Source organism: Rhincodon typus, chromosome 10 (genome assembly GCF_021869965.1).
Source record: "Rhincodon typus isolate 14 chromosome 10, sRhiTyp1.1, whole genome shotgun sequence".
Lineage (NCBI taxonomy): Eukaryota > Metazoa > Chordata > Chondrichthyes > Orectolobiformes > Rhincodontidae > Rhincodon > Rhincodon typus.
The window spans coordinates 5,808,697-5,833,812 of NC_063341.1; the positions used below are offsets into that span (position 1 = coordinate 5,808,697).

General features: G+C 40.7%; 1 protein-coding gene across 1 annotated transcript in view; it reads right to left on the reverse strand.

Annotated features, from left to right (window-relative positions):
- The window catches only part of LOC109932195 (ras-specific guanine nucleotide-releasing factor RalGPS1-like), a 131,549-nt gene that overhangs the window by 15,694 nt on the left and 90,739 nt on the right, over positions 1 to 25,116 (reverse strand). The window contains exon 6 of the mRNA XM_048602017.1: positions 14,355 to 14,438. Coding sequence (XP_048457974.1) covers positions 14,355 to 14,438 — 84 coding nt within the window. The remainder of the gene's footprint in view (positions 1 to 14,354; positions 14,439 to 25,116) is intronic.

Sequence of the window (25,116 nt, forward strand, 5' to 3'; positions counted from 1 at the left end):
TTTTTCTGACTGGAAGACTATGTCCAGTGAGGTCCCAAGGGGTCAGTGTGGGGGCTCTTGCAGTTTCTAGGTTATATAAATGATTTAGGCTTGAATGTACAAGGGCTTATCAGTCAGTTCGCAGATGATACAAAAATTGTTGGGGTGGTAAATAGTGAGGAGGATATAGATAGCCTGGTCAAATTAGCTAATGGTGGCAAAGGAAACTCAATCTGGGTAAACGTGAGGAGATGCACTTGGGCAGGACAAAAAAGGCAAGGGAATACATGATGAATGTTACGACCCAGGAAGTACCGAGGATCAAAGGGACATTGTTGTGCATTTGAGGAAAAACTTCTTCACCCAGACAGTGGTGGGAATCTGGAACTTACTGCCTGTAAGGGTGGTAGAGGCAGAAAGCCTCCTAACGTTTAAGCAGTATTTAGATGTGCACTTGTGATGTCCAGGTGCACAAGACTATGGGCCAAGTGTTAGAAATTGGGATTAGAATAGTTAAGTGCTTGTTTATGACTTGCATGTATGCAGTCCATTGAAGAGACTTTTTTTTTCCTATGCTGTGGATCTCTATGACTATGACTGAGCTGATCATTTATTGAATACATATTTACAGAGATTATGTTTCAGTTATAAAGTACCATGTACAGTACTGGTCACAAGGTTGTTGGGGGTGTTGGTGGAAATATATTTAGTCATGATGCTTTTCTGCCTATGTTGATGTAAAAGGAAATTTACAAATGCAGGTGGGGACATGGCTGATGTACAAAATTTTGCTTTTGCCTTTACCAGGGAAGAAGATGCTGCCCAAGTCACTGTGGAAAAGGAGGTAGTTGCAACAGTTGATAGATTTAGAAAGTATTAGACAGACTTTCTCTACTTAAAATTCATAAAGCACCAAAACCATAGAGCCACCCAAGCATACTGAGAGAAATCAGCAGAAACTAGAGAGGCACTCGGCATGATTTTACAATCCTGATCATATTCAGGGCACTGCCAGATAACTCAGAGAATTGTACATAACCCTATTTTGCAAAAAAAATGAGAAGCTCAGCAAATATGGGCCAATCAACTTAACCTCAATGTGTGGAAACTCTTAGAAGCAATGTTTAAGGACAAGATGAATAATTATGAGCAAATGTATCTTAAATTTTAAAAAAAAGCCAATGTTCATCTCTTAAGGATTTACTAAGATCATAGTTAACTAACTTCCTCAGTTATTTGATGAAGTAACTGAGGGTAGCAGAAGGAATGTGGTTTATATGATGTAAAGGATTATCAAATGCCTTTTGATAAAGTGCTACACAACAGCATTATTACTAAAGTTAATACTCATAGAATAAAAGGGACTGTTGCAACATGGATCTGAAACTGGTTGAGTGACGGGAAGGTGACAGTAGTGGTGAACTATTGTTTTTTGGATTGAAGGATTTGTAACTGGTTTCTGACAGTGTTGGTGTAAGGGCTGTAATTCTTCTTGATGCGTACAGCACAAGTACAAAATTTGCAGATTCCATTAAACTTGGAGGGATTGCGAACTGTGAGGAGCTTACCTGGAATAGGTGTTAATTATTTCCAGCATGAAGTTCAGATAGCACTGCAATTTAGAAGTGAATCACGAATGTTCTATAGAAGCAGGACAGATTTGCAAACCGCATTAATACCCAAGTTTGACACAGACTGAGTGCAAAATGAGAATTTCATTCACATGATAATTTGGTGCATGAGGGTGAAAGAACGTGCCCTTTTTCTCACTTCTTTCAGTCTCCAGTAGCTGGTAACATTTTTTAATTTGTCTTCAAGATTGGACAGTGTAACTTTCTATTATTTTAGCTGTGTAAATTAATAATGAACTAACATGATACGTGAGTATCATGTCCATAAGTTACTGAAAGCAGCAGGACAAGGAGAGATAACAATTAAAAAAGCACATGCAATCCCTGGGCTTTATAAATCAGGACAGTGTATAGAATTAACTTACGATAAGCCTGTATAAGGTGACATTCTGATGTCAGCTAGGTCACGAGTATGAGACAAGAATTTTTAAAAGTCAATTGAGGTAGACTGTTCGCAGGTAAAGGGACATCTGATAAGTTGGAGGCTTTCAAAAGTGTGATAATACAGTTCAGAGTCATTGCATTCCTGTTACAATAAAAGGTAAGGCTGGTAGGATTAGAGAACAATGGATGAATAAAGTTATTGAGGTTCTAGTCAAGAATAAAAAAAACATATATTAGATACAGACAACTGGATTCAAATGAATCTCTTGAACAGTATAAAGGGTATGGGGCATTCTTAAGGAGGAGATCGGGAAGGCAAAGGGGGAATACGAGGTAGCCTTGGCAAATAAGGTTAAAGATAATCCAAAGAGATTCTACAAGTACATTAAGTCCAAGAAAGCAACTGGAGAGAGACTAGAGACCCTTAAAGATCAAAGGGATCATCTGTGTATTGAACCTCAGAAGATGGGAGAGATATTGAATGAATATTTCATGACTGTTTTTACTATAGAGAAAGAGATGGAGGCTAGAGAACTCGGCAAAATAAATATTGATGCTTTGAAAACAGCTCACATTACATAAAAAGTAATGCTAGACGTCTCAGAAAATAAAAAGGTGGATAAATCTCCAGAACCTGATCTAGTGTATCCCAGGAAATTGTGGAAACTTAGGGAGGAAATTGCAGGGCCCCTTGCAAAAATATGTGTATCATCTATAACTACGGGTGAGGTGTCGGATGACTTGCAAGTGGCTAATATGTGGCCTTGGGTGAAATAACTGCACAGAGGCTGGTTTCCCATCATCGAGTCACCCTTTATTCAAATGTGCAGAGTACATGGGCTCTGATCAGCCAGCTCAGAGCCAGTCCCTAGAATCAGGAGACTCTCTGAATCTCCTGTTTCTGTTAGACAGGGATCCCTGATTGGCCCAGGTTAACAACCCTAATCAAGGATCTCATAGCCAATGAGATCCACCTGACGCTCATTCCAATCACTACACTTTATTTAAGAAGGGATGTAAGGAGAAGCCTGGGAACTACAGATCTAGGAATCTGATGTTGGTGGTGATTCTGAAAGATAGGATTTATATGCATTTGGAGAGGTTTGGAATGATTAGGGATAGTTAGCATGGTTTTGTGCAAGGGAAGTAGTGTCTCTCAAATTTGACTGAGTTTTGAGGGGAAATAACAGAGGGCTGATGAGGGCAGAATGGTAGACATTGTTTATTGGACTTCAGTAAAGTCTTTGACAAGTTTACAAGTGGTACACAAATTAATACAGTTAGATCACATGGGATTCAGGGTGAGCTCGCCAACTGGATACATAACTGGCATAATGGCAGGAGACAGTGTGATGGTGGAAGGTTGTTTTTCAGACTCGAGGCCTTTTACCAGCGGTGTTCCACAAGGATCGACGCTGGGTCCACTTTTGTTTGACATTTATATAAATGATTTGGATGAGAATATAGAAGGTATGATTAGTGAGTTTGCAGGTGACACCAAAAATGGTGGTATAGTGGACAGTGAAGAAGGTTTTCTAAGATTACAAAGAGATCTTGATCGATTGAGTCAATGGGCTGAAGAGTGACAGATGGGGTTTAATTCAGATAAATGCGATATATTGCATTTTGGCAAAACAATATTAAAAGTAGGGCCTTAGGTAGTGTTGTAGAACAGAGACCTAGGGGTTCTGATACATAATTCTTTGAAGTTTGCATCACATATGGGCAGGGTGGTTAAGAAGGAGTTTAGCACGCTTGCCTTCATTGCTCATACCTTTGAGTATAGGAGTTGGGACGTCATGTTGAGATTGTACAGGTCGATGGTGAGGCCTCTTTTGGAGTAATCTGTTCAGTTCTGGTCAGCCTGCTATAGGAAGGATATTATTAAACTGGAGAAGGCTCAGAAGAGATTTACCAGGATGTTGCCAGGAATGGAGGGTTTCAGTTACAAGGAGAAGCTGGATAGGCTGGAACTTTTTCATTGGAGTGTAGGAGGTTGAGGGGTGACCTTACAGAGGTTTACAAAATCATGAGGGGTATGACTGGTGTCTTTTTCCTAGGGTGGGGGATTTCAAGGCCAGGGAATACATTTTTAAGGTAAAAGGAGAGAGAATTAATAATGACATGAGGGGCATTTTTTTCCCCCACACAGAGCGTGATTTATGTACAGAATGAACTTTTAGAGGAAGTGGTGGATGTGGGTACACAGCTGCAGCATTTAAAAGACATTTGGATAGGTACATGAATAAGAAATTTTTGGAAGGATATGGGCCAAGTGCAGACAGGTGGGACTAGTTTAGTTTGGGATTATGGTCAGCATGGACTGGTTGGACAAATGGTCTGTTTTTGTGCCATATGACTCTGACTCTACAATATCCAGCACTGGGCACTACTCTTTAAGGAAAAGGTGAAAATATGAGAAGCAGTGCAGCAAAGGTGCACAGGAATGGTTCCAGGGATAGGGAATGTTAATTACAGTGATGGACGCTCTGAGGAAAAAGGCTTAAAGGAGATTTAATAGAGATATTCAGAATCACAATGGTTCTGGACATAGAAGACAGGAGAAATTGATGCCATGGATGGAAGGATCAAGAAACCAGAGGATGACATGACAAAATGCAGTGAGAGTTGAGGATCAGAAATGTAATGGCTGAGAATGTGGTGGAGATAGATTCAATCACTCAAAAGAAACGTGGATTGTTAAATAACAAGGATAATTTTGCAAGACTACAACGAAAAAGCAGTGGAATAGCATCAGCTTTGGCAGAGCCCGCAAGCGAAACGGCAACTTTCTACACCGTCAGCATTCTCAACTTTATCCTTTGCTCAATTAATTGGATAACTCTACTAAACAACTGGCACAAAGATGTCAGGTTGAATAGCCTCCTTCTTTGTTTCATATTTCTATGATAGTTACAATACTGTGAAAGTATCTCCAATTACAAGTATGACATTAAAGCATAGGTAAGCTACCTCTGTACCAATTGATTACAAAATTGAAATTATCTTCTTTGGATCGCGGAGAAAATTGTTCACAATCTTGATTAACTTCTACTATAATTTGAACCTTATTTTTTTCATTTCCTCTTTCCTGCTCTGAATTTCATGCTGTACTCTTTTGTTAAAATAGGAAGATTGCCACCAATTACATGATAGCATTATATTGCTAACCTCAAGTCAACTTCTCAAAGTCACATTCAACGGATAAAGTTTCCAAAATGTTTCTTTCAGAAGAAACCTGGAGTCAAGGGAGAGCAACTCAGATTTTATATCTGAACTTGCATTGCCTAGACAAATTCCTGTGACATTAAACACTGTAGTGTAATAGATTATTTGTACAGATGTTAAGCAGCAGAAAACATTTCTGCTCTCTTAACACCAAAGGAAACTTGATGCTCAATTGGGATTTTGGAGTAAACTGCCCCAGAAGTACACATGATTTACATATAATGGTCATTTCAACAGTCAGCAGAACCTGCAAGATATAAAAAAGATCTTAATGTTCCAACCATTCTGGTGACCACATTGTCATTTACTTTCGTCAATGCATTTGATAACTTTTCCAGATCTAACCTGATGCATTTGAGATATGTTAAACTTAAGTTTGGAAACACCTGAATGAGAGTTCGCAACCCCCTTTTCCTTGAATTTTAACTTCTTTTTAAGATTCCCTATCTGCAGCATTCTTCAACCAAGAGAACAGGAGATGACCTGGTGTTATTCATTTTATTTTAAAACATCAGAAATCTGTTCTATAGGAAACACTCTCCATTACCTTCATCAAGATTCCTTAATATATACGATCTCAACCAGCAACTGTCAGCAAGCAATTTGGTCACGCACATTGAAAATTTGCAAATGTATCCCCACTATTTAAGAAAGAAGGGAGAAAGTAAATGGGCAACTGGATACATGTCAGTTTAACATCAATCATGCAAAATGCTGGAACCTATACTTAATGATGTGATAACAGGGCACTTAAAAAATGGTAGGATTATGCAAAGTCATTATGGATTTATTCAAGGGAAATCATTTTCGACAAACCTATTGACTTTTTTTTGCAGTTGTTACTAGCAGAGTAGATAAGGGAGAACGATTGGTTGTAATGTATTTGGATACTCCTATCATCCCATACAGGCGGTTACAAAACAAAATTACAGCACATGGACTAAGGGGTAATATACTGACATGAATTAACAACTGTTTAACAGACATAAAACAGAATAGGAATAAAGGAGTCATTTTTATATTGGCAGATTGATCCTTTTGGTACTCCATGAGTTACAATGCAAAACGTCCAGATGTTAACAATCTATACCAATGATTTGGACATGGGACCAAATGGAATATTTCCAAATTCACAGATGACACAAAACTAGATGAAAATGTATGTTGTGACGATGATGCAGAGGCTTCAAAGAGATTTGGACTGAATGAGTTGGTATTTTTTTTTAAAAAACTTGGACTGAAATGAGAAAGAACTGTTTTTAAAAGAAGTATTAGAAAGGGTGACTATACGTTTTGAAAGGAGATAACCTGACACGCACTGCAGGCATCATGTAAACAACTGGCTGCACAAGCAGTAACTGGAGTTTGAGTTGCAGACAATTTGGAACTGAGGGGGTGTACAGATGCAGCTTTTGCTGGCAACAACAAGTTTCTGGTTTATGGATTAGTGACCAGTTATCAATGACCTTTTTGCTTGCCAAAAGCTGTATGACTGGTTGTCAGGTAACTTAACAGCTTGAAGCTGGAGAAAAGTTAGAGAGAGAGGGGGAAGTGCTGAGTTTTTCCCCAGCTCAAGAGAGGCCTCTCTGTTCTCTGTTGCAAAAACTAGCTATAAATCTGAAGAAAACCAATTTTTCTTTCCTGCAACAGTTGTTGTAAGCTGTGACTTTTAACTGATAAGTCAGAGATTTTTTTAAGAAGTAAACCGACAACCTTATGTCTCTTACCAACCAGTCAAAGTATCCAGAGAAAGATAGCTGAAGTAATGTGCTGGTTGACAGAAGATTTATAAGGATCATCTCAAAACAAACCTGGGAAAAAAGACTGAAACGTCTTTCCACATTTTTCCTCCTCTGCCCATAACCTCTTTATCTATGTGTGTGAGGAGTAGTTCATAAGGAGATTAGAGTTTTAGTTATGAGATAACAAGGTGTAGAGCTGGATGAACACAGCAGGCCAAGCAGCATCAGAGGAGCAGGAAAGCTGACGCTTCGGGTCTGGACCCTTCTTCAGAAATTACCAGTATCTTATCCCACTATCTTAGAGTTTTAATTAGTGTTGTATGCTGATGGTTTATATCGGCTTTCCTGTAGCTCCAGTCTACTTACAGAAAACTTTGCCTTAACTGGCAACTTATCAACCAGCACTCTTGATAAACCAGCAAAAATTATACCTCAAATACCGCGATCTACCACAATGTCCAAATAATTATGCTGCAAATAAAGTATAAGTGATGTGTACACCCTCTGCAATATGTTTCCATTACTTACTGTGTTTTTACATTGATTTTAGAAGGTGTGTTGATGCTTTTACATAGATTTGTTGAGGAATGTTGATGTCTTGAAGCTTCGTTTGATCAGGTTTTAATGCAGTTATACGTACCTTCTGATTATCTGGAATATTTGTTCAGCTGGCACACTCCTGGTCCCATTGGTGCTGTTTAATAAAAGGTTTACTATACTTGTAATAAATAGCAATTCTTGCTTTCTATCAACCTGGTCTGAAAAATCACGTAAATTGAGGAACTATTCATTTTTAAAAATCTCTAACTTTTGCAACAACTCCAGGAATAGGAGGCTTGAATTCTAGCGCACTACCCCAGCATGTCGTAACAATATATTAAGGATAACCGTGAGGTTATCAACTTTGCAGGAGAAGGTGCAGTGTAGTTCTAAAACTGTGAGTAATTTTGAAATGATAATGTCCAAAGGAACATGGATGTCCTTGTTCATAAGTCACAGAAAGTTAGCCAGTGAAGGTGCAGCAAATGATTAGGAAGGTAAATGGTATGTTGACCTTTACTATAAGGGAATTAAAGTATATGAATAAAGATGTCTTGATTCGGTTGTACTAAACACGGGTGAGACATACTTAGCGTAGGTTTGGTTCCCTTAACGAGGAAGGGTAGAGTTTCCATGAAGCATATGAAGTGCAACCTCACCAGACTATTTCCTCAGGTGGTATAGCCGTCTTCTGAAAAGAGAGAACCTGCATTTTCTAGCGTTTAGAATAAGAGGTGATTAACAAGAACAGTTTCAGGGATGAGATGCATCAGTTATAAAGATAAAAAATTAGGGCTGTTTTCCTTAGAGAAAAGGAGGCAGAGTTAAGATTTGACAGAGGTATTCAAAATCAGGAGGGATACGTCCACAAAGGATATGAAGAGGTTATTCACACGTGTAAAAGTGTCAAAAGCAAGAAGGCACAGATTTAAAGTAATTAGCAAAAGAAGCCCCATGATGCGGGATAAAACCTGTCTGTGCAAATGAGTGATTCATGTCTGAATGCACTGCCTGGAAGTAGGTGGAGGTAGGTTCAACTCAAGCAACCAGAAGGGAATCAGACAGTTCTCTCAAAAGGAAGAGTGTTCAGCATTATGGGGAGAAGGCAGGGGTGTGGCACTAAGAGAAGTGCTCATTTGGAGTAACAACCTAGACATGACAAGTCGAAGGACCTTCTGCCCACCATAAGAACTCTTGTGATCTCACTGAAACTTACAAATTTTAAAAAGGTTAGTCAGGATAGAAGTGGAAACAGGTGTTTCCTCTGGCTGGATTGTGGGGACATTGTCTAAGGGACAAGCTATTTAGGACTGAACTGAGGAGGAATTTCTTCACTCTAATGGCAGTATATCTTTGGAATTTTCTACCCAGAGTGCTGTGGAAGTTCAGTCAATGAGCACATTCAAAACAGATTTCTCGATACCAACAATATTAAAGAGTATGTAAATAGCTTAGGGAATTGGTATTGAACTATGAGGCATGAATTAGAATGGTGTAACAGGTTCAAAGGGCTTAATGACGTCCTCCTGCGCCTATGTTCTTGTGCTGCAAGCTACAAAAAATGCTGTGACTTTTTTGTTGGATTTCTCGTTTAACATACCTGTGGCAAATAAGGTAAAAGTTTTTAAAAAAGTTCTCCAAATAAATCACAATTTAGGGATTGGAGGTACACATCACAACAGGGTGCAATTCAAACAACTTGAACAAAAATCTGTATTTCTGTATTCACTGAATTTGACTCCAAAGGTTCTATAGGATGTTTATGTTATAAAGGTAAAAGGGAGTAAAAAGGAGCATGTGACCTTCTGTTCATTCTGCCAGGTAAAGGGTGAATGTGACTGAGGTTTTAAATGGGAATATGGGCTTTCAGACAGTCTGATTAAAAAGACTTTGGACATAGAGAAAAAATATTACTTCAAGATTTTATAGTACATTTGTCATTGTTGTCAAAAAATACGAAGTCTTAAGATTGGGAGAACTTTATCAATCAGCAATGGATGACTGAGAAATTGATAAGAAGGGGAAAAAAATAGAATGAGAGTAAATGTGAAAGAAATTTTGAAAGCAACTTGATGAAAGGTCATGTCCCTGAACATTAACTTTGATTTTGTCTCCATAGATGCTGCTAGACTTGATAAATGCTTTCAGCATTTTCTGTTTTTTATTTCAGATATCCAACATCAACTTTACTTTGCTTTTATATCACAAGGAGATGTAGTGATTGGAATCAGGTCGATTTTATTGACTATGAGATCCTTGATTGGAGTTGTTAACCTGGGCCAATCAGGGAACCCTAGTTGACAGATATAAACAGGGGATTCAGAGAGTCCCCTGTATACAAGGTTATCATCTGGAATATCACGAGCCTGCACCCTTTTCCAGTGGACGATGGACAACATTTTAAATGGGCTACCCCAGCTTGCCATCTATCTGATGGCACGCTGTTAATCAGGAAGACCAATAAGGAGCACTCGGGCATAATGCTTAAATGTTTCTCCCAGGCAGATATGTGCCTTAGAAGGGAAAAATGTGTGTTCCAGGTGCCCCAAGTGACCTACTTGGGTTACAGAGTCAACTAAACCACATCACACCAGGAGACACAACCAACTCTCACTGGTCTCAATACACATGGATAAAGAAGGTCACAAATTCAACTGGGACAACACATCCATAATAGCACAAACCAAACAGAGACATGCCAGGGAATTCCTGGAGGCCTGGAATTCCAACTGGAACTCCATCAACAAACACACTGAACCGGACCCAATACACAAACCACTGAAGAACAAAACCGGAAGTAACACCAACCACCCCAGCAAACCAAGCTAAATAATTAACAAGTGGGATGGAACACCAATGCTTCACCAGAGACGCACTGACGATGTTACTTTGCAGGGTGACGAAACGTCTGCAATCAAACACGCCAGCTCGGCGAGCAAGTCTGCAATCTCATCCACAACCCGAGCTACAAATCTTCTCAAACTTTAAACACATCACACCCGTTGGAAGCTAAAGTGAGTGATCAAAGGTGCCCCGGTTCCCACATCTGTACTGGAGCTTAAGTCTTTCTTTGCATTAGTGATTTGTTATGGAAAGTTCATACGTAACCTAGCCTCCATCTTGTCACCCTTACACCTGCTATTGAGAAAGGGTCAGCCTTGGAAATGGTCACATAGCCAAGAAGTAGGCTTTGGTGAAGTGAAAAAGCAGCTATCGCCATCTACAGTGTTGGCCCACTATGATCCAAAGCAAGGTCATGGTGCTGACATGCAATACCTTCCGATATGTTATTGGTAAAGTGCTAGATCACTGGTGGCCCAACGGAGAGGAATGCCCAACAGCGTACGCTTCCCGGACATTGGCTGATGCCGAATACAAATATGCCCAGATATAGAAGGAAGGTTCGGCAGTCATCTTTGGTGTGAGAAAGTTCCACAAATACCTTTACAGACACGAATGTGTCATAGTTACGGACCACAAACCCCTGCTATGACTACTTAAAGACAAGGTGGTGCCAACCATAGTTTCTGGTCAAATTCAGCTTTGGGCCCTTATTCTCAGTGAATTCAAGTTAGAACACTGTCCAGGGGGCCAAGTAGCTAATGTGGATGCCTTGAGCCACCTCACACAGGAGGATATTCCAGTGGTGGTGCCTCTCCTGGAAGAGTCCGTTCTGGTTTTAAACTTTCTGGACACTGTTCCAGTCACCACTGACAATATCCAAGTGTGGACACAAAAAGATCCTGTCCTGGTAGAATTAAACCAGCTCGAGGTAATGGGGGAAAACAGAAGGGCCGTCACAATCAGGGTTGAAACCTTTCTGGACTGGGAGACGAGATCACTGTAGAGGTTGGCACATTATTATGGGGAGGAAGAGCGATTGTACAGAGTAAAGATTACCACCAGATACTAACTGAACTCCACCAGAGTCATCAGGGGGGTTTCCAAAATGGAGATATTGGCAAGAAGTTGTCTGGTGGCCAAGATTGGATGCCGACATTGTTGTGTTGGTGGGGCACTGCCCAAAGTGCCAACAAGAACAAAAATTGCCAACAAGGACAAAAATTACCACCGGCTCACCCACATTCAAGGCAATATCAAGGTAAACCTTGGACTCTGTTACATGTTGACAATGTCAGTCCTTTCCTGGGCTCAACGTTCCTGGTCATTGTGGATGCCTGTTCAAAGTTGTTGGAGCTGACGACTGAAAAGCCGCAAGCGTCGTTTGCATTACACGGACTCCCAGAAGTATTGATCACGGACAATGGGGCATCATTTACCAGGAGGGATTTCAAGCATTTCCTAAAGTCAAATGGCATTCAGCATGTTCGGACAGGTCCATACAATTCATGGCCCAAAAGTCTGGTGGAAAGTGCAGTCTAACCGTAGAAGGCAGACTTAAAGAAACAGCCTGCAGCTTCACTCAATAGGTCCCTGTAAATTGTAGGACCGCCCCTCACACAACTAAAGGCATAGCTCCAGTTGCTGATGGGAAGAAGATTCCACACTAGGTTCAACCTGACATTCCCTGATGCAGAGTCGGGGGTTGGGGGGGGTTCTCTGTGCGGTTATTTCAGATGATAACACTACAATCCACCAAAAGCACTGTTATTCTTCATACTGTTACTGATTCTCTGGATACTGTTCTACTCAGCTCTACCTCACCACAATCTCCCTTGAGATTGTTGCAAAATTATCAGATTACTTACCTGACATTAAGTACTGATGAGCAGAAAATTCCTCTAATTAAATACGAGGAAGATTTAGGTCCTTGATTTTGATCACTACCCAAACTCTGTTTCCTAGCTACCAACTCCAAGCCTCTCCCTGGCAATAGTAAGCTTTTCTGCTCACAAATGTCAAGTCACATTTATCTCCACAGATGAGCTTCCAATTTCATATATATGATTATTGAGATTATTTAGCTCCTCCTCTCTAACCATCACATCTCAATTCATCATTACTAAAACTCAATCAAGCCATTCCTCGCTGTAGATTTTACAATTCCAATGCATTCCTGGCTGATCTCCCACATTCTACCCTCCGAAAGCCCGAAGTCAACTTAAATTCTCTCATCTATGTTCTAAATCAACCTATTAAGATATCAACACTATGCTTGCCAATCTATACTGTCAGTCTCATTCAACGTGCCCTTTTGTGCCACACTTCCTGTGTGCAGCTTCTTTACACTAGCCGAGTCACCTGCTTTTCCACACTGATGACAGTTTAGAGTCTACATTGATGCTTATCTCTCAGCCGCTATTTTGTGAACTCTCATGCTGAAGCTTAACTGCTGAGCTTCCTTGGTCACTGTTATGTCCAGTGCTTTAAGTCTAGGTTACTTTCTATCAGTGGTCTCTTCTGATTGCTTCACATCTTAAAACACAGACCAATATGTCTCTGATTGCATCAATTAAATTGAATAAAATTAAATCAAATACAGTTCTCTGTATTTTCATACTATGGTCCTACAGCACCAACATTTCCTACCATTTTATACCTTTTTTCAAAATTGAGAAAGGGCCTGCGTAGCACAATTTTTACCACAAAAAGTATAGCAATACCTTGTTTGTACCCCTTTAAAGCAAAGAAATCCTGAAGATGCCTTCACACCCCACTCTTCCCCACACCACCATCTACAACCCTAGCTCAAAACACTGTCTCCCATGTTACTATCAGTGTTCCTTGAGTGTGAACAGGTGGCAAGCTTCTTGTACACTGTTCACCTCTTTCCGGAGGTGAATTTTGTTTTAAATCCATGCTAACGGTACTTTTCGCCTCTTCTTTTTCAAAGTGCCTCAGAAATCTGTAGGAAGGGCCACAATTATGACAGCCCAACATAACTTGCGCAATATACGTACGCAACAATATGCGAGCATGTTGATACAAAACATTGTGGGAAAGTAAGCTGTAAGAAGGATGTAAGGAATCTGCAAAGAAATATAGATGATTAAGTGATTGAGCAAGAAAGTGACTTTTTTTCTTAATTACAGAATGTGGTTGTTGCTGACTAGGCCAGCATTTGTTGCCAACCATCCCTAACTGCCCAGAGGAGAGTTAAGAGTCAGCCACATTGCTGTGGGTCTGGAGTCGCATGTAAACCTGGGCTGGCAGATTCAATCCTCTAAAGGAAATTAGTGAACCAGGTGGGGTTTTTTTTTTGAACAACTGACAATGGTTTCATGGTAATCATTCAACTCTTAATTCCAGATTATTTTGTTATTGAATTCAAATTCTACCATAGCATGATTCAAACATGAGTGCCCAGAATATTATCTGGGTCTCAGGATTAATAGTCTAGCTGTAGATGTTAGTGTGTTCGCCAAGTTGGGAGGTTTGATAGCAGACGTTTCGTCCCCTTAGTAGGTGACATCCTCAGTGCTGTGGAGCCTCCTGTGAAGCTTAACTGCTTAAGAGTTCTGAGGAAGGGTTACTGGACCCACAACGTTAACTCTGATATTTTCTTCACAGATGCTGCCAGACCTGCTGAGCTTTTCCAGTGACTTCTGTTTTTGTTCCTGATTTACAGCATCCGCAGTTCTTCAGGTTTTTATTTAGCTGATATGGTTTAATGATTTACAATAAACTATCAAAGGATCATCAAGTATACTTCACAGATAAAGCATCTTTGTGCTATCAAAATGTGCAGTTGACTGGCATATTAGGGGAAGAGAAGTTATTTGGGTCTCAGAGAGCTGCCAACACGGACCATAAATTTTTAAATCAATCACAAGACCCCATGCCAAGTTTTCAGTTCAATCGATTTGTTTTTACTGGGTTATCAAATGCAATCTATTTTACAAACACTTCACCTTTCAATGCCATGACTGAAGTCCCAATTAATACTCACATGATTAAACCTCCTAGTGAAGGCTACGACATTTGGTGATGAACTGTGCTTTTCCTTTTTATTCCAGCCACAACTTGACAGCTCCTAGAAAACAAATTGTTGAACTTATTATAAGATTAATCAGTGTTAACCAGGCTTTCCAGTGCCAAATATGGTTGTTTCTTTGCACACTCAAAACCTCAATATACTCTTGACTGCCTTCATAGAGTGGCCTCCAACATTCCATGTTTCATAACCTGATTTTATTCAAAATTCTGCAGCTCATGTTGATCCATGCATCAAGCCCGTTTTACACATCACTGCTCAGATTGCTGATCTACATCAGCTCTAAATCAAGCAATACCCTTTTGTCTTCAACTAAAACTTGTTTTCAAGTCCCTCCTTTGCCTTGCACTATTCTATCTCTGTAATTTCCTCTTGCTCCACAACCCTCAGAAAAATATGCAGTCACATAATGCTGCCTTCTAAGCATCACAACTTTCAATTGTATCGCCTTTATTGACTGTGCCCTTAGTTGTCTCAGCCCGAAACACACAGTCTCATTCTCAAGACACCCATCAAAAGTTAACACAGTGTGCAGCTGGGGGAACACAGTAGGCGAGGCAGCATCAGAGGAGCAGGAAAGTTGACGTTTCGGGTCAGGACCCTTCTTCAGAAATGGGGGAGGGGAAAGGGGGCTCTGAAATAAATAGAGAGGGGGTGGTCAGGCTGGGGAAGGTAGGTGGGATGGTGATAGGTGAGTGCAGGTAGGTAGTGGTGGGGATTGGTCAGTGAGGTGGGAGGAGTGGATAGGTGGGAGAGAAGACGTACAGGTCAAGGAGGCGGGGATGAGAGGGAGGGTTGGTCGCGGGATGAGGCCGGGCGTGGGAAGATTTTGAAGCTAGTAAAGTTCACATTGAGACCATTGGGTTGTAGGCTACCAAGGTGGAATATGAGGTGCTGCTCCTCCAGTTTTCGGGTGGCGTCGTTGTGACACTGGAGGAGGCCCAGGATCCACATTGTGAACAGCGAATACACTAGATCCAATTGAAACAAGTACAAGTAAAAATGTTGCTTCACCTGGAAGGTGTGTTTGTAGCATAGGAGAGTGAGAAAGGTGGTGATGAATAGGTAAATGTGACACCTTCTGGAATTGAACATGTCAGAAAATTGAGAAGTGTTAAGGGTGATGAAGGAGTGGACCAGGGTTTTGCAGAGGTAATGGTCCCTGTGGAATGTTGACAGTGGTGAGGAGAGGAAGCAGTATTTCATGATGCTATCCCGCTGGAGATGGCAAAAATGGCAGGGGATGATTCTTTTAATGTGAAGACAGGTGGTTTGGAATGAAGGGGAACTCTGCTGTTGCTCTGGAAGGCAGGGGAAGAGCTGACAGCAGAAGTGCAGGCAAAGTGTCAGTCGCAGCTAATGGCCCTGTTAACCATAACGGTGGTGGAGAATCCTTGGTTGAGGAAAAAGAAGGGCATGTTAAAGGTACCACAGTGAAAGGTGTCACACTGGTTGTTTCCTAACTTGAAAAATTCCAGAATCTAAGGATTCTTGGAAGATTGCTACCAATGCACCCACACTCCCTGTAGCTACTTCCTAGGATGAACCCCATCGGGTCCAGGGGACATATTAGCCTTTAGCCCCATTAGTTTCCTTAGTACTGTTTCTCTAATAATAGCTATTGTACTTTGTCTGCCCCGTCTTTGCCTTTTGGATTAGTATTTGTGCAATGTGATTCACGTCTTCTATTATGAAAAGTGATGGAAAGTACTTATTCAACTCTGCCATTTTCCTGGTTCCCCATTATTATTTCCCTAGCCTCATCAACTAAGGGATCAATGCTGACTTTGATCTCTCTCTTCCTTTTTATATATTTGGAGAAGCTCTTACTTTAATACTGGTTGCTAGTTTAACCACAGTTTGTTTTCTTCCTCCTCACATTTTTATACTCATCTTCTGTTCTTCCTTTAAAACTTTTCCAATTCTCTGGTTTACCACTGATCTTTGCCACATTCTATGCTTTTTCTTTCCATTCAAAAGGAATTCTTAACTTCCTTGGTTAACTATAGCTATTTATCTCCTTCCTAGAATCCTTCTTCCTCACTGGGATATATCTTTACTGTGAGTCACAAACTATTTTCTTAAACATCTGCCACTGTTCATCAACCATTTTTTCTTCAAAATGTGCTTCCCTGCCATCTTTGTCTCATTCCTTTATAATTCCCCTTATTTAAGTTCAGCACAATTGTTGTGACCTAAACATTTCATTCTCAAACTGAATGCTAAATTCTACCATGTTGTGGTAATGGATTCCTAGGGGATCATTCAATCACAGAATCTCAAAATCACTGAATATTTTAGCATAAAAGGAAGCCACTCAGCCATCATGTCTGCACCGATCTTCAAACAAGTATCATTACCTAGCACCAATCTTCTGTTTTCTCCTTACACCCTTGCACATTATTTCTATCTAAATAATCATCAAGTGCTTTCTAAAATGCCTCAACTCAACCTGCCTCCACCACATTTCTAGGCAATGCATTCCATATCCTAACTTTCTCATGTGACCTTTGCTTCTTTAACATATTTCTGCCCTCTCATTCTTGTTGCTTTTTCGAGCAGGAATAGCTTCTCTCAATCTATTCTTTTCAGCCAGCTCATGATTTTAATAACCTCTACCAAATCTCCCCTCCGCCTTCTTCTCTCCAACAAGAAAAATGCTGCCCACAACTCTGCACAATACTCCAGTTGAGGTCGAACAAGTGTCTTAAGTTCAACACTGCCTCATGCTCTAGTCCTGTACGTCCCTATTCATAAAGCAGAGGACACATTGCTTTTTATTAACTCCTCTTTCCACCCGTCTTGCCACCTTCAACGATCTGTACACATATACTCCCAGGTCACTCTGCTCCTACAACCATATAGAATTGTAGCCCCTACTTTGTATTATCTTTCAACGTTCTTCTTTGCATTGAACCTTATCTGCCACCCATCAGCCCAATTCTTTGACAGTTCCACTGTCCTCCTAACAGTTTACAATTCTTCCAATTTGAAATTGTCCCAAGCACACCAGAATCCAGATCATTAATACATTATCAGGAAAAGCATAGGTCCCAATAACAACTGCTGAGGAACTGCATAACAAACTTTCTTCTCGCACAAAAAATATCCATTGACCTTTACTCTGTTTCCTACCACTTAGCCTATTTTGTATCCATATTGCTCCTGTCTCTTTTATACAATGATCTATAATTTTCCTCACAAGTAGCTTGTGTATCAAATGGCTTCAGGAAATCCATGTATACAACATCAACAACTTAACGCTCAGTTAGCCTGTTATTTATTCAAATAATTCTAATAAGTTAGTTAAACATGATTAACTTTAGAAATCTGTGATGACTCTTCCTAATCAACCTACATTTTTCAAAGTGACTACTAGTTCTATCCTAAATAACTGTTTCTAGAAGCTTCCCCACCACTGAAGTTAAACAGATTGGTCTGCAATTGCTGGGATTATCCTTCCAAACTTGTTTGAACAATCTACTCCGAGACCATCTATCAAACCTGCCTCAATGGATATTACCAGATCCAAAATCTCCTGAACCTTGATTGGATCCACAACATATTGTTTCAGGAAACTGTCCTAAATATGCTCTTATGAAGTCTTCCTCGTAGCTGTCTCCACCAATTCAATTTTCCCAAACTACAAAAAGATTAAAATCACCTATGAATAAACTACTGTCTTTTTACACACCCTCATTATCTCCTGATTTATTCTGTTTCACAATATAGCTACTCGTTAGGAGGCTGACAAGCAGCTCCCACCAGTCTCCCTTTCCATTGTTATTTCTTAAATCTATTCATAAGGGTTCTACATCATTCAATCCAAGATGATTTCTTGCTGTTGCACTCCTTCTGTTCCTTACCAAAAAAGATACCTCCACCACCCTACCTTTCCTGTTTACCTTATCAAAGGTCATATACCTCTGAATATTTAGCTCATAGCTTTAATTGCCTTGCAACCATGTCTCTTCAAATGCTGAAAGATCATGTGCACTAATCTCTATGTGTGCCATTAATTCATTTATTTTATTTCAAATATTATGAGGCAAGCGTGTGTCTGAATTTAGTTTAAAGTTTTTGAGAAGATTTGTAGCTCGGGTTGTGGATGCAGTTGTAGACTTGCTTGCCAAGCTGGTGTGTTTGATTGCAGACGTTTCATCACCCTGCTAGGTAACATTGTCAGTGCGTCTCCGGTAAAGCGTTGAAGTTCTGTCCCACTTGTTGTTTATATGCTTCGGTTTGCTGGGGTGTTTGGCATTACTTCCAGTTCTGTTTTTCAGTGATTTGTGTATCAGGTCCAGTTCAATGTGTTTGTTGATGGAGTTCCGGTTGGAATGCCAGGCCTCCAGGAATTCCCTGGCATGTCTCTGTTTGGCTTGTGTTATTGTGGATGTGTTGTCCCAGTCGAATTCGTGTCCTTCTTTGTCCGTGTGTACTGAGACCAGTGAGAATTGGTCGTGTCTCTTGGTGGCTAGTTGGTCTTTGTGTATCCTTTCTTGTCAGTTTTCTTCCAGTTTGGCCTATGTAATATTTCTCACAGTCCTTGCATGGTATTTCGTATATTACATGTCTCAATACACACAAAGGACACAAATTCGACTGGGACAACACATCCATAACAGAACAAGCCAAACAAACAGAGACATGCCAGGGAATTCCTGGAGGCCTGGCATTCCAACCGGAACTCCATCAACAAACACATTGAATTGGACCCGATACACAAATCAGTGAAAAACCGAACCGGAAGTAATGCCAAACACCCCAGCAAACAAAGGCATATAAATAACAAGCGGGACAGAACACCAACGCTTCACCAGAGGAAACACTGATGATGTTACCTAGCAGGGTGACAAAACGTCAGTAATTAAACTTATTGGCTCAGCGAGCAAGTCTACAACCTAATCCATAACCATAGCTGCAAATCTTCTCGAAACCTTTAAACAGCTACAGGCGCAATACCCTCAAATTGGTCCAAAGATGGGAGACAAATACCATCTTTCCGTGCGCAACCGGCAAATAACTATACTTCCTGCACAAGAGCCTCAAAAAACAGGTACTACCACAAAGCTTAAAATATAAACCACCGAACAACAAATCCACAAGCACGAAGAACAGCTGCACAGAACGGCCACAGAATGATAAGGGTTATGATCAATGATGCCCACAACCGCCTCCACAAATACAAGCAGGAAATTGCACACCAAAGAACTTTATACTCCAATGCAACCATCCAAGACTGGACGACCAAACTGGAACAAGCCATCATCATAAAACAACAAAAGGCCAGAACAAAGAAAAGATTAGGCCTACAAGAAAATCAATCCAAACTCACCCACAACAACAACACAGACAACACAGGAACATGGATCAAGAACATCTCAGACCAACCACTTACAGACACCGAGAAAACTGTCCAAGTACACAGACTGAATTATAACTGCAGAGATGTCAAAAAAAAACTGACCTCCTGGCTGCACTGGAATTGACACTGAAGAGCAACTGACTCACGGAGGAAATACAACAGACCATCAGACAGATGATAGTCCCAAAACTGAGCAGAATAGGCAAGTGGAACACTTTCAACACAGAAGAGAAGAAAGCCCTGGAAAGACACAAGAAAGACAGAAACATCGTATTCTTACTGGCAAACAAAGGAGGCATGACAGTGACAAAAGGTGCAGAGCTGGATGAACACAGCAGGCCAAGCAGCATCAGAGGAGCAGAAAGGCTGACGTTTTGGGCCTAGACCCTTCATTAGAAATGGGGGAGGGGAAGGGGGTTCTGAAATAAATAGGGAGAGAGGGGGAGGCGGATAGAAGATGGATAGAGGAGAGGATAGGTGGAGAGGAAACAGACAGGTCGAAGAAGCGGGGATGGAGCCAGTAAAGGCGAGTGTAGGTGGGGATAAGTCAGGCCAGGGAGGATGGACAGGTCAAGGGGGCGGGATGAGGTTAGCAGGTAGGAGATGGGGGTGCGGCTTGAGGTGGGAGGAAGAACAGGTTAGGGAGGCGGGGACGAGCTGGACTGGTTTTGGGATGCGGTAGGGGGAGGGGAGATTTTGAAGCTTGTGAAATCCACATGGGAACCCTGCAGCCCAATGGTATCAAAGCGGAATATGAGTTGCTTTTCCTGCAACCTTCGGGTGGCATCGTTGTGGCACTGCAGGAGGCCCAGGATGGACATGTTTGACAGTAATCCTTAACAGAGCCCAATACATCAAGGAAGCTACCAACAGATAATATAAACCCACACCACAGTCAAGAGAACCAGATCGAAACAACCCGGAAGAAATTACACAATTCCAAATATCAGCAAGACAGACTACCAAAAAATGAAGCAGAGGGATCCCAACACACCCTGAATTCTGTGGACTCCCTAAGGATCACAAGCCAGGGTTCCCCCGCAGACCTACTGTCCCTCTACCAGGCACATCAACGTAGAGACTAGCCAAAGAACAACACTGGAAACTGAAATACTTAGTTGACAACACTACCCACTCCATCCACTCCTCCCAAGAATTCCTCAACATCATCAAGGATGCCAGTATAGAAGAGGAAGAGATAATGATATCCTTTGACATAACAGCACTATTTACATTCAAAAACATCAACCTAGCCAAAGAGACAATTGCTACACTGCTGGACGAATCAGGAAGGCAGGCACCTCATGACAACAACAGCATCAACAAGGACTGTACCTTATAACCCACTTCACCTCCAACAGCTGTATATTCAAATAAATCAACAGAACACCAATGGGACCCCTAATATCAGAACTGACTGAGTAAGTGATAACGCAAAGGTTAGAATTAACAGCGCTCCCCACTATACAACCCAAACTCTGGATCCGATATGTAGAGGACACCTTCGTAATTATCAAATGCACAAGACTAGAAGAAACTCACCGACACATAAACAGCATCCTTACCGGATTAAAATTCGCAAAAGAAGAGGAAAGAACAATAACCAACTACCCTTCCTATACATAATGGTAAAATGTAACAACAATGGGGATCTCCAGACTAGCATATACAGAAACACCACACATATGGACCAGATACTTAATTACACCAGCAACCACCCCAACACCCATAAATGAAGCTGATTCAGGACATTATTCAGATGAGCCACAACACACTGCAGCAGCCCAGAATTGCACAAAGCAGAATAAAAACAGCCATATGGACTTTTTATAAGGAATGAATACCTCAGACCACAACAAGAAGACACAACATGGCCAGACACCCTACCATACATCAGGGACATATCAGAGATGACCACAAGATTACTCAGAGCCCTAGGTATCAGGGTAGCCCACAAACCAACAACCACCCTGCGACAGCTACTGACAAACGTAAAGGATCCCATATCCACAACCAATGAAACTAACGTAATTTACAAAACCATGCAAGGGCTTGAGAAACATTACATAGGCCAAACTAACAATAGGGATACACAAACACCAACTAGCCACCAAGAGACACGACCAGTTCTCACTGGTCTCAATACACAAGGACAAAGAAGGACACAATTCGACTGGGACAACACATCCATAATAGCACAAGCCAAACAGAGACATGCCAGGGAACTCCTGAAAGCCTGGCGTTCCAACCGGAACTCCATCCACAAACACATTGAACCAGACTGATACACAAACCAATGAAAACCAGAACTGGAAGTAATGCCCAACACCCCAGTAAACCAAGGCATTTAAATAACAAGTGTGACAGAACACCAACGCTTCACCAGAGGCACACTGACGATGTTACCTAGCAGGGTGACGAAACATCTGCAACCAAACACACCGGCTCGGCAAGCAAGTTTACAACCTCACTGGATTTAATTTTAGGAAATTAAGTTGGATAGCTGAATCAGCTGTAAGTGTATTTTATATGGTAGAGATTACAATGTAGTTAGAGGCATATAATTTTCAGTACTGGTGTTACAACAGGTATGCATGCCAATCATCCCAAAGACTGACAGATCTTATCGTACAGCATACCCCATTATTTATCTGGAACAAGCAAGGTACTGACCATACCCAATTAGCCCATGCTTGCAAAATTCACATCACAGTGGCAACATTAGATGTAATTTTTAATTGGTCACCAATTGCTGGATAACCCTAAGCACAAAAAAGTGATCTTACAACCAATTTAGACACAGTTAGCTACAGTATGCCGCACTTGTGGGTACTGGAAACTACACTAAAACACAGCCCTTTGTAGCCAGAAAGAATGTGTCAATGCATTGTACCAGTTTCAATTCAAGAAATAAATAAGTCATTATTTTCATTTCTAAGGGCAGTGCCCTGATCAATTGATTTTGTAATAAACTTTCATTCATTGCTTACTTAATGTTTATGAATTTATTAACCAAACCAAACCAAGCTAACCTGAACCTAATACTAAGCACGATACAGCCAATTATATATATCTTATCCTGTATGACTAACCTTGTTAAATTTAATCATTGTTGTGGCCATTGGAAGACTGAGACTAGAAAAGCAAATACTCTACTCCTCCAATCTCGGTCGTAACAGTGCTCCAGGTGAATTTTGTTTTTTTCCTTGTTCATTCACGGGATGAGGGTATCGCTGGCTAGGCAGCATTTATTGCCCATCCCTAATTGCCCAGAGGGCAGTTCAGAGTCAACTACATTGCTGTGGGTCTGGAGTCATATGTAGGCCAGACTAGGTAAGGATGGCAGTTTCCTTCCCTAAAGGACATTAATGAACCAGAAGGGTTTTCCCAACAACCAACCATGGATTCACAGTCACCATTAGACTCTTAATTCCAGATATTTATTGAATTCAAATTCCACCATATGCTGTGGTGGAATTCGAACCCGCGTCCCCTGAATGTTACTTGGGTCTCTGGATTAACGGTCCAGTGATTACACCACTCGGCCATTATTTTCCCCCAAAATTTACCACATGAAGCTTTGGATAGTTGAACTACAATAGTTACATAAATGAGTTATTTAAAAACTAAAATTCCTCTGTATGTTAAATAGCAAATAAGATTAAATTTCTCCAAATTCAACATGAATACCAGCTCGTATATAGCTGGATTTCTACCATCTTTTTGGCAGTTAGCAAAGTGTAAAATACTGAGAAAGACTCTGACACTTCGACACAAATTTATGGGAACATGTAAAATCCAAAAATTATAAATTAATTGAAAGTTTTTTATGTACAATGCAACACAAAACTAGAAGTATAGATATGTATGTTGCACATAGCTCACATTTACAAACCCACGACCACACAAATATAAATATCCCATTTTGTACTTCCCTCAAATTATCAAGTAATGCAATCATTCGTTCGAAGTGTACCTACCACCATTTTGGATTTTTTTGGTGGGGTGGAGAAGAATTGGAGGAGAATATTTCAAAAAACCAAAATTCCCAAGTGACTTGGGAAGGAATGAAATAAGTGAGAGCTACTGTTCTGAAATACTAGTCAGTGGTCCAGGATGGAAGGGATTCACTATGCAGAGCTACAATATAGCTAGCACTCATCAATTTGACTCAGAAGAGGGTCTCTTGGGTACACAAAACTGGAGTACAGCATTAAACAATGCCTCAGAAATATAGTTCACACTTTTTTTATAGAAATAATTTTTTATAGAATCCCTACAGTGTGGAAACAGGCCCTTCTTCCCAACAAGTCCACACTGACCCTCAGGGCAACCACTCAGACCCATCCCCTTATAACCCACTTAATCTATACATCCCTGAACACTATGGGTAATTTAGTATGGCCAGTCCACCTAGCCTGCACATCTTTGGACTGTGGGAGGAAACCGGAGCACCCAGAGGAAACCCACGCAGACAGGGGGAGAACTTGCAAACTCCACACAGACAGTCGCCCGAGGGTGCAATCGAACCCAGGTCCTTGGTGCTGTGAGGCAGCAGTGCTAACCACTGAGCCACGGAACCGCCCCTTTACTATTAAGTTTAATTATGAACAATCTTTTAAATTCTGTGGTCAGGTGCTTTGGGAATGAATGAACTAAAACCAAAATCATACTTTCACAATTTTCATGTGGATGGAAGAGGACAAGAATCACAGAATCTAACCCTCCAAAGTAGGAGTCAAAATCTCTGGGAATCCAAATTATACCAAGCATTCTAAATTAATGTTAATTTAAGACACACTAATTATATTAGTTCAAAATATAAAATTTAACTGCACTAAAAATGTTTGTATTCATACTCAAAATTTCTTTACAACATCAAAGTACAATGCCACAGTGGGACTTACAGTTTTCAGGGTTGTTAATAATTCCTCTTTTGTCAATGACTGGCAATGTTCTGAGAGTTGGTCAAGTACTTTTACGTTCTTTATTGGTTGTTACTTAGTAAGTGCAAAATTCAAGCTAATCATCCAAGCTAGGCATGAGTAGCATGCAAATTATAAAAGATTAGATTTGCCATTGCCTTGCCCAAAGATCATCTGGAACATCGGTCCAAGAACAGAGTATAGGGATGGGAGTAGGAAAGCTTGAAATAGAGTAGTTAACTCAGGAGTAGAAAATGGTGTCAGTTGAATGCATGACAAACTGGTACAGACTGAGGCAATAAATGAGTCTGGCATCCCCCCATTCTGTTGAAAATACAAAGTTGTCCATTAGGGCTCAGAAAGGAAGCAGCATTAAACTATACTCTAAGAATTATAGTCCACAAAGTTGTTTACTAGAATGACACTC